The sequence below is a fragment of the Convolutriloba macropyga genome, chromosome 15 (assembly GCF_964194025.1).
Source record: "Convolutriloba macropyga chromosome 15, txConMacr16.3, whole genome shotgun sequence".
NCBI lineage: Eukaryota > Metazoa > Xenacoelomorpha > Acoela > Convolutidae > Convolutriloba > Convolutriloba macropyga.
This window is the reverse complement of record NC_134482.1, coordinates 28,804,007-28,815,506: the sequence shown is the minus strand read 5'-3', so window position 1 is coordinate 28,815,506 and position 11,500 is coordinate 28,804,007. Positions and strand designations below refer to the sequence as shown.

General features: G+C 35.6%; 1 protein-coding gene across 1 annotated transcript in view; it reads right to left on the bottom strand.

Annotated features, from left to right (window-relative positions):
* LOC142354304 (angiotensin-converting enzyme-related protein-like) overlaps window positions 1–9,842 on the bottom strand; it is a 361,020-nt gene extending 351,178 nt beyond the window's left edge. The window contains exon 1 of the mRNA XM_075406567.1: window positions 9,669–9,842. Coding sequence (XP_075262682.1) covers window positions 9,669–9,837 — 169 coding nt within the window. The 5' untranslated portion in view covers window positions 9,838–9,842. The remainder of the gene's footprint in view (window positions 1–9,668) is intronic.
* Between the last annotated feature and the right edge of the window lie 1,658 nt (window positions 9,843–11,500).

Here is an 11,500-nt window from a genome sequence, read left to right as displayed (position 1 = left end):
AAATTTCACTGTAATTTTTACTGTTTTTTCGATTTTTTGGATCGGGTTTTTTTCTCAATGGTTTTTCCAATCCATTCACAACTCATTCTAGACCTAGTTTTTTGGTTGAATTAAAATTTCATTTCTCGCTAGTGTATTTTTGGATCACATGCGGCATTTTGACATTCATTTTCTGTTTCTTTATATTTTTATCTGATTTATTTAATAAATGGTTTTATCAATTCACACAGAGTCCATTCAAGGTCTGGTTTTTCTGTTTAGTCAAAGAAAACTCTTTGAATTGTATGTCAGGACTTGTCCTGCTATATTTTTTGTTTCGTCGTCTGACGCTCTTTCGTTTTACATTTGTTCACGCAGCAAAGCTGAAAAGGTCAATTTTCAGATGACTTCTTCTTGCTCTCACCAGCGGCATTTGCTCGCGTGAGGTCATTTCTCACTCGCTATGGCAAAATTTTTTAGGTTATTTGCGTGATCAATTGATATGTGATAGGTTGGGGGGTCGATTTTTGCTGCGTCAGATAGAAAAATTCAATTGAAAATGAAGTTCGGATTTTTGCTTTTCTTTCTGAACACTTTCCAGTTTCTGTTGTACCCAACCAATTTCGATCCAAAAATCGCTCATATAGTTTGAGAGCAGGTGAGCTGGAGGGTTAAAAAACCTAGGTTGGGGGGTTCGATTTTTTGCTGCGTCAGATAGAAAAATTCAATTGAAAATGAAGTAGTTAGGATTTTTGCTTTTCTTTCTGAACACTTTCCAGTTTCTGTTGTAGCCAGCCAATTTCGATCCAAAAATCGCTCATATAGTTTGAGAGCAGGTGAGCTGGAGGGTTAAAAAACCTAGGTTGGGGGGTTCGATTTTTTGCTGCGTCAGATAGAAAAATTCAATTGAAAATGAAGTAGTTAGGATTTTTGCTTTTCTTTCTGAACACTTTCCAGTTTCTGTTGTAGCCAGCCAATTTCGATCCAAAAATCGCTCATATAGTTTGAGAGCAGGTGAGCTGGAGGTTTCAAAAACCTAGGTTGGGGGAGTCGATTTTTTGCTGCGTCAGATAGAAAAATTCAATTGAAAATGAAGTAGTTAGGATTTTTGCTTTTCTTTCTGAACATTTTCCAGTTTCTGTTGTAGCCAGCCAATTTCGATCCAAATATCGCTCATATAGTTTGAGAGCAGGTAAGCTGGAGGTTTCAAAAACTTAGGTTGGGGTGGTCGATTTTTTGCTGCGTCAGATAGAAAAATTCAATTGAAATTGAAGTAGTTAGGATTTTTGCTTTTCTTTCTGAACACTTTCCAGTTTCTGTTGTACCCAACCAATTTCGATCCAAATATCGCTCATATAGTTTGAGAGCCGGTGAGCTGGAGGGTTCAAAAACCTAGGTTGGGGGGTCGATTTTTTGCTGCGTCAGTTAGAAAAATTCAATTGAAAATGAAGTAGTTCGGATTTTTGCTTTCCTTTCTGAACACTTTCCAGTTTCTGTTGTCCCCAACCAATTTCGATCCAAAAATCGGTCATATAGTTTGAGAGCAGATGAGCTGGAGGGTTCAAAAACCTAGGTTGGGGGGTCGATTTTTTGCTGCGTCAGATAAAGAATTCAATTGAAAATGAAGTAGTTCGGATTTTTGCTTTTCTTTCTGAACACTTTCCAGTTTCTGTTGTACCCAGCCAATTTCGATCCAGAAATCGCTCAAATAGTTTGAGAGCAAGTGAACTGGAGGTTTCAAAAACCTAGGTTGGGGGGTCGATTTTTTGCTGCGTCAGATAAAAAAATTCAATTGAAAATGAAGTAGTTCGGATTTTTGCTTTTCTTTCTGAACACTTTCCAGTTTCTGTTGTACCCAGCCATTTTCGATCCAAAAATCGCTCAAATAGTCTGAGAGCAAGTGAGCTGGAGGTTTCAAAAACCTAGGTTGGCGGGGTCGATTTTTTGCTGCGTCAGATAGAAAAATTCAATTGAAAATGAAGTAATTCGGATTTTTGCTTTTCTTTCTGAACACTTTCCAGTTTCTGTTGTACCCAACCAATTTCGATCCAAAAATCGGTCAGATAGTTTGAGAGCAGGTGAGCTGGAGGGTTCAAGAACCTAGATTGGGGGTTCGATTTTTTGCTGCGTCAGATAGAAAAATTCAATTGAAACTGAAGTAATTCGGATTTTTGCTTTTCTTTCTGAACACTTTCCAGTTTCTGTTGTACCCAGCCAATTTCGATCCAAAAACAGCTCATATAGTTTGAGAGCAGGTGAACTGGAGATTTAAAAACCTAGGTTGAGGTGGTCGATTTTTTGCTGCGTCAGATAGAAAAATTCAATTGAAAATGAAGTAGTTAGATTTTTTGCTTTTCTTTCTGAACACTTTCCAGTTTCTGTTGTACCCAACCAATTTCGATCCAAAAATCAGTCATATAGTTTGAGAGCAGGTGAGCTGGAGGTTTCAAAAAACTAGGTTGGGGGGGTCGATTTTTTGCTGCGTCAGATAAAAAAATTCAATTGAAAATGAAGTAGTTCGGATTTTTGCTTTTCTTTCCGAACACTTTCCAGTTTCTGTTGTACCCAACCAATTGCGATCCAAAAATGGGTCATATAGTTTGAGAGCAGGTGAACTGGAGGTTTCAAAAACCTAGGTTGGGGTGATCGATTTTTTGCTGCGTCAGATAGAAAAATTCAATTGAAAATGAAGTAGTTAGGATTTTTGCTTTTCTTTCTGAACACTTTCCAGTTTCTGTTGTACCCAACCAATTTCGATCCAAATATCGGTCATATAGTTTGAGAGCAAGTGAGCGGGAGAGTTCAAAAACCTAGGTTGGGGGGGGGGTCGATTTTTTGCTGCGTCAGATAAAAATTTTGATCAAAAATGAAAAAATAATGTTTTTTTTTCATTTTTTTGCTCTTTTCAACTTTTTCCAGTTTATCTAGCACCCAACCTTTCTTTGAAAAACCGCTAAAACTGATATGAAAGCGATTGTTCAAAATCCCAGATTGTGTTTCAGTTTTTTTTCTTGATCAGATAGTATATTTGATTTGAAAATGGAAAAAAAATCTAGATTTTTTTGTCAATTTCTGCACTTTCGCATTTCAACTCTTTCAGTTTCTCTCCAACCGTTTTTTTTTATAAAAAACGTGCAACTATAATTTAAAAGCAGGTGAAAGCAAGAGTAACGTGCTATATAACATTTCATAATTTGCATCGCGGGCATAAAAGAAACTTTGCAACGCGGGGGGGAGAGGATGGGGGGTAATTTGTACAGAATAAACCCCTTTTTTGTAATCACCTCAAAAGCATGTGCCATATTAATTCATTTGATGTTAAAATGTTATGAATGTTATAAATGATGTCATGTGCTATATTTGATGTGCCTTCATTTGATGTAATTCATTTGATGTTAATTCATACCATTCATTTGATGTTATGCTACATTTGATGTTATAAATTAATTAATTTATAAACTTATTTCCAAATGCATGTGCCATTGATTAATCGAAAGTGGAAAACTAATCTGTTTATTCTTTACCGCATGTATTTGGCATTTATTTTGTTATAAATTAATTATTATAAGCAGACTCGTCTTTGTTTTGAGGTAGTTGAGGACTAATTCCCGCCATTAAGTGTAACCGCTGTATTCAGCCTACGTATCTTTTGCAAGCTAGCCTGCGTGTATGATTCATCCTTCGCATACAAACCTGCGTGTATAACTCATCCTTCGCATGCAAACCTCCGTTTATAAATCATCCTTCGCATGCAAACCTCCGTTTATAACTCATCCTGCGCATGCAAACCTCCGTTTATAACTCATCCTGCGCATGCAAACCTCCGTTTATAACTCATCCTGCAAATGCAAACTCCAGTTAAATATCCATCCTAGGCATAGAAATGGCAGATAAAGGCTATGAATTTTACTATGATATATGTAAAATATGTCATGGTCAGAACTCTTGTAAGACAAAAATACATGATGAAAAGATGCTGATTCATTGCTGAATTGAACTGCGAGAAAACTCCAGGTCAACACTTCATCGATTACCGACCTTATCTAACATCGATTTATCCCCCTAGGGTCACCCCCTAATTTTACAACAAGTTTATTTCGGGGGTAAACTTCAAAACTTTCTTCCCTACTTCCCAATTTCCCCCTATCTTACATTGTTTTACCACCTTTCAACTTACCAAATAAACTTACATCTAGGGGGGGGGGGGGGGGGTAAAACGTAAAAATTCCCCCATTTGCTCCCATCAACCTCCTAATCTTACATCGTTTTACTACCAAAGACAATTACCCCCCACTTATACATCAGTCTTGGGCGTAATCAGGGGGGGGGGGCTCAAAAAATTTGACAGCAGTTTAATTTTTTGTTGATTTTCCAAGTTCTTAGTTGTTGTTCGTAGTTAAAGAAAGTTCATCGAGCGTCCCTTGAGGGTTTTTGTGGACTCTGTCAGCTTGAGCTGCCTAACGGAAAAATTTTGTTTACACACATATATGCGCACGCACACACTTTTTTGAATCGTTAGTTGGATCTTTTCTGTTTGTGACCCCCATTACGTTATTCAACCCCCCAATAAAGGACACGTGTCAGTACACAACTAATCTTTATGTAAAAATATGGCACATACGTCTTGCGGGTGCAATCAATATGCACCCACTAAACTGGGGGCACAAACGGGAAAAATAATATTAGTCATTCATTATTTAATTCATTTTTTCAGACGAATCAACGACATAATGAGATTTTTTGTAAAAGATAATGAGATAAAATCATTTTTTCTACTCTTTTGTTGAAGTTTGGAAGGAAAATCTTCATAATTCTTACAAGTTATAAATCTGACTTGTAATTTATTTCAAGTTGGCTATCCTTCATAAGAAATTATTGAAATCTTGTAATTATGCGATCCTTTCTCCAGCCGGATTATCTGACTGAGTAAAATGAAATGTTAAATCTCTAATTAATTCAACTTTTGTTTCGTCCGGCTAATTTGAGGTTAGAAGTACGTATCTATGAACAAAGCCCATCAACATGAATTTCCAAAAACGTTGTTAACTTTTGCTAACTTTTCAAAAGCCGAAGACAAACAAGTGTTATTGTTTTGGCAAATTATCAAAGAGAATATTGGAAAATTGAAAATTTGTTGAAAAGAGCAATCCTTTTTTATGCTACTTTATTAATCCACTCACGAAATACTTTCTAACATGACATATTTCCATTTTTTTCTAATCTTTTTTTCCTCAATGTTTTTGCGCGAACTAATTCTGGAAACGGATTGAGAATTTAGAAAAACGCTTGTTTTAGTGTTTGAGATGTAGATCTGTTGATTCATGACCAAAAAGAACGTTCAAGAACCCGAGGACAGAAGTATAAGCTTATTTGCTCGAAATATTGAAAAGAGGTAATCATTTCTGCCCACTTTCTAATCCCCTATACTAAGTCAAAAATCTTTCTCAGTGTACAAGTAGATTGATATATTGCGATTAACGAGAGCATTTGTCAAACGATTTCAAATTATTTTTGAAATGGTGCCGCCACCCATTTTACCCCTAATCCTATATCTCTTTGTATTGTAATTTTCGGAGAAAAAACCAACAATTCCGCCCTCTTCCCTATTTCACCCATTACCTTCTTTAACTTACATTATTTTAACTCCCACCCCCTAAATAAACCCCCTAAACTTACATCGTTTCATATTAACTTGGGAGGTAAAAATCAACAGTTTTCCCCTACTCCCCTTTACTCCCCTTATCTTACATTGTTTTAACCCTATTAAAACTACCCCCTAATCATACATCTTTTGGTGGGTAATTATTGTTGGGTAAAAAAAAAGAATTCCCCGATTGCTACCATTAATCACCTAATCTTATATCGTATTACTCCCAAAGACACTTACTCCCTACTTTTACATCAGGCTTTGGTGTATTGGGGAGGGGGTTAATTAATTTTACAGGAGTATTGATTTTTGTTGTTTTTCCAAATTCTTAGTTGTTTTTCGTAGTAAAAGAAAGTTCCCCAGCATACCTTAAGGGGTTTGTAGCATTCTTTCAGCCTGAGTAGTTGCCAAAACTGAAAATGTTTATTTACACTCATGTGCACACGCACACACTTATTCGAATTATTAGTTGGATCCTTTCTGTGAACCCCCTTACGTTTTTCAACACCCCACCAAAACGTCCAACTTGTAAATTCTTACAAGTTGGCGATCCCACTTGTAAATTATTAAAGGTTGACTATCCTTCATAAGAAGTTTTCAAAGTTTTGTAATTCAACCATCCGTACTCGAGCCGGACTATCTGACTGAGTAAAATGAACTGTGAAATCTCTAATTAATTCAACTTCTGTTTTTTCCGGCTTATATGAGGTAAGAAGTACGTATCTATAAACAAAACAAATCAACACAAAAATTTGTTAAATTTTACTAACTTTTTATTTTATTAGCTTCTATCGTTGATGCATGAGCGAAAAGAAAACCGAATTCAAAAGCCTCCGAAAAAAAAGTATGCTTATTTTAGCAAAATCTCGAACTGAATATTGGAAAAATGAAAAGTTGTTGAAAAGAGCAATCCTTACATTCTAATAACTAATTAATCCACTCATGAAATACTCTCTAACTTTACTTGTTTTTATTCCTTTTTAATCTTATTTTTCTCAATGTTTTTGCCCAAAAAAATTCTAAAAATGGCGTGAGGGTTTACAAAAACGATTGTTTCAGTGTTTGAGAAGTAGATCTGTTGATTCACGATCAAAAAGAAACGTTCAAGAACCCGAGGACAGAAATATATGCTTATTTTCTCAAACTATTGAAAAGAGGTAATCTTTTCTGCCCACTTTCTAATCCCCTATACTGAGTCAATAATTTTTCTCAGAGTGCTAGTAGATTGATATTTTGCGATTAACGAGAGCTTATTACAAACGAGTTCAAAGTACTTTCCTGAGAAATAATAACTCCAGAAGACCGATCTGCAAATAACAAGTCTGAAGTTTTAATGAATTGTTCAAAATCTATTTTTGTCTAGGAATTGCAGTGCCAAAACCCATTTTACCCGTAATCATATGTCTTTTTGTATGGTAATTTTCTTGGAAAAATCCCAAAATTTTGCCTTCTTCCGCATTTCACCCATTACCTTATTTAACTTACATTGTTTAACCCCCACCCCTTCTAAATAACCCCCTAAACTTACATGGTTTCATAGTAACTTGGGAGGTAGAATTCAAAAATTTTTCTCTTACTCTCCTTTACTCCCCTTATCTTACATTGTTTTACCCCCACTAAAACTACCTCCTAATCATACATCTTTTGGTGGGGGTAATTATTGTTGGGTAAAACATAAGAATTCCCCCAATTGCTACCAATAATCACCTAATCTTACATCGTTTTACGACAAAAGACAATTACCCCCTACTTTTTATCAGGCTTGCGTGTATTCGGGGGAAGGGTTAAATAATTTTGACGGGAGTTCTGATTTTTCTTGATTTTCAATTTCTTAGTTGTTGTTCGTAGTTAAAGAAAATTCCTCGAGCGTTCCTTGAGGGTTTAGGTGGATTCTTTCAGCTTGAATAGTTGACTTACTGAAATTTTTTACTACACACATCTATGCACATGCAAACACTTTTTTGAGTTATTAGTTGGGTCTTTTCCGTTTGTGACCCCCCGTACGTTATTCAAACCCCCAACATTTAAGGGCACCTACCATTACACATAAATCATTATATAAACAAATGTCACGTGCGTCTGGCGGGTGCAATCAATATGCACCCACTAAGCTGCGGACACAAACGGGAAAGATAAAAAATAGTCTTCATTTTCGACGGTTTTTCAGACTAATCTATGATATAATGAGATTTGTAAAACTAAATGAAATAAAAACACTATTTTTGCCCCTACGTTGAAGTTTGTGAGAAACTTCCAAGAGAACCATCAGAATTGTAAATTCTTACATTTTAGAAATCTTACTTTTAAAGTCTTGTAATTAAGCCGTCCTTTCTCGACGCGGGTTATCTGACTGATTAAAATGAACTGTAAACTCTCTATTTAATTCAACTTCCATTTCAGCCCGTTAATTGTACTCGGGACGAGGTCTCACCCTTAATCCACCCCGAATTAGCGGGGACTAGAGTGTAGTGCTTATTCTACTCTCCTTGTTATCGCTTTGTCGAGCAAATTATTGCAAGAGTGTAATTTTTTAAAAAAAGTACACTGTTTTTTGCACTTTTTCCTCCGCTCTGTTTACACTCTTTGCAAAGAGTGTGGTTTATGGTGGACTGATAAAAAATTACACTCCTATACAAATACCTTTTTAACCAAATTGAAGCTGGAATCTCAAGTATCATTTAGCACTGTGGTTAACGCAAAAAGTCAAGGTAACATGTTCGACAGAGGGTTGATGGGGGATCAAACCTCACTATCTCCTTCCACTTTTTTTTTAATTTTACTCTTGTATTACACTCTTCCACCCTTAATTAGACGGAGAAATACGTATGTAATTTTTTAACACTTTGTATACCCTTTTCACCGTTACTTTTGGCCCGGGGAGTTTGGAGGTAGGAAAATTCAGAGAAAACCCATCATCAATAATTTCCAAAAACCTCTTTCAAAATTTCCATCAAATTTATCTTAGATACTGCGATTGATTCTATCGCTTTTTCTTGTTTTTTATTCTCCATTTTTGCTGCTATGATCAGCCCATACTTGCCTTCCAAAATTGTATTTAGTCTAGTTTGGTATAAATATATGAGACTGTCATTACCCGGGCCGAGGTGTGACCGCCATTCAACTAAAAATTATGTAAGATAAGCGGCAAATGCGGAAAATTTTGTAAGATAAGCGATGAATGCGGTGAAACTACATAAATCAGGCGCTGAATGCGGTGAAAAAAGCTTTATCGTCTGGTAGCGGTGAAATTTCATAAATTCACCGCTTTGAAGAAAATTGTCCACATTATGTAAGATAAGCGGTGAATGCAATGAGACTACATATATTCACCGCTTAATTTAGTGGTGAACATACATAATTTCACCGCGCAGAACAATGTGTTAAAATTGTATGCGAGCAGAAGTAAATGCGGTGAAATTACATAAACTCACCGCTTAACTTAGTTGTCAAATAACATCAGTTCACAGTTTAGAAAACGCGTCGAATTCTTTTGTTCAACGCAGTTAAGATACATTTATTAAAAGACGCACGAAAAATTTACCCACGATTAATCATACATCTTTCTGAAACTTTTTAAGCGGTGAAATCATGTAAATTCACCACTAGAGTAAGCGTTGAACTTACATAATTTCACCGCATTCACCACATTTCACCGCTAAAGTTTATAATTTCATCGCTTATCTTACAAAACTTCAACGCGTATGTTTTACGTAAAGGAATTTGATTTCAGTTTTGAGTGAGAATTTGCGCAGTGGAAGAAGAAGTGGCTGACATGCAGGAGGTGAGAGGTTCGAATCCGTGCAAGGAAGGTAACTTGCACTAACGGGTGACCTGTGGTGAATTTACTTAGTGTCACCGCATTTCACCGCAAAATTATGTACGAAAATTGCGGTGAAAAACCAACTTTTCACCGCTTATCTCACATATTTTTCCCATTTTTTCTCGACCCGGGTTGTTAATATAATTAACTAACAAATGAATTTAACAATGTCTACCCGGGGGGGGGGGGAGACAGAAATAGATTCAAAATTTCAAAACTCACTTTTTTGCATGTACTCCATAAGATCAATAGAATGGGAAAAATTTGGGTAGTTGGCGATGACAGTCATATTAGTTTTTGTAAGCTGGAACGTCTCAAACAAGGTTTTTTCCAAATTGTTTATCCTGACATAGTCTACCTCGAAACCAACAAAAGAGTCCTTATCTGCCATCAAGGATACCTGAAATGTCAAATTTATTTAAGTGGGTTGACATTTGACTATGCTAAAATTGACATTTGACATTTGCAGCAAAAAAGTAAGTTGACTATGCAAAAACTGCTAAAATATGTAAAAGTGGTATGGTTAAATTCAGCTGTGATTTTTACTAGCAAAGATTTCTCATATTTTTTTTTCGCCAATAGGAAACAAAACAACCTCACAATGAACCACCTCGTTTGATGCACCCGCTACGATCAACCCAAAACGGACTTTCCAGCTACGTGGCACAGAATAGATTTACTGCAACTTTCACAAACCTTGTAGACAAGGGTCTTTTTTGAAAAACGAGAGAAAAGCCATCCAACAATTGTTCGACTGAAAAAAATAAAAGGGATAATTGTCTAACTTACTAGTTTGAGTCGTGATAGATTTATTTAGACGTGAAGTGAAGACAATTAAACAAAGAGGTCTCAAAAAACAAGGAGGCGCGGTAATTTGCGTTTGCACATAATGTTGCGACCCGGCTCATCCAAATTCTTGACTTAATTGACCAAATCCAGAAAAGATAGAGAACATTCAAAAACTGCTTGCAGAACGTTCGAAAAAACACCAGTGGAATAACAATTGTTAAGTAAGATGGCCAATAAAAATTGTTTTTAATAGGACTACTAGAATACACAATCATAAGAAATAATTAACATTAATTACGACAGAAACTCGATGTCTATATTTAAAAAAGGTGATGATAACACAATCAAAATCACATCAGATAAAGCTTATGCAAAACAAATCAACCTGTACTTCCTTAAAAAGCGCATGGGACCTGTCTTCAGCGCGACTGGGTAACTCAAAAAAAGAGCAAAAGGGGCGGAGATCAAATATTCTACTTTTGATAACAATTATTTTCAAAGTTGTTGAAATCATAAATTATTAACTAAAATTATCTAAATGTTCATCTATATCTCCGTAGGAAGGAATTGAAACCTGTAGATATTCAATGTAATCCATGAAGGCACTACATTTATAAGATGTTACCTGTAACTCATAACCATCATTTGCATCTCATCTGGAAATCAACGTGTTTTCTTGGAAGACTACGTAGAAATGACAACAAAAAGAGACCCAAAAGTGAACAATTTCGAAAATTCGACAGTTTATGGGATTATATGGCCTAAGCAATTCGTCAAAACATATAATCAACAAAATATTATTATTTAAAACAGCGAAAAATATTTGAAACTTCTTACTTTCGAGGTTCAGTTACTTGACGACGATAATTAGCGCAAAAAAGAGACAGCCGAGAATTTATTTTTTTTTGAAAAATTTATTTGAAAACCATTAAAACCTTTAGCTAAAAGCGTAAATCTTTTGAAAGGTTCACTGATATCTTTTGACGAAGCAATTAAGACCTATCATTTCAGGTATATTTTGTAAAACAATAAAAAGAAAGAAAAAGAGAGGCGAAAACAAAATTATTTGTTTAAGTTTTGCGAGAGAACTTTGTCGTAGCTCAGCAAAGCAATAACTAAAACCCAGCAAAGCGTAAAAAAAACAATTAGTTTATTCACTTGAGCGTTTTTTTCAACGCTGTTACTCTTTCCAAGAACGCACTGCTTCAGTTGACTCTGCCAAAATGGTAATAATTTGACAACGAAACAAAATTGAACTTGTAAAA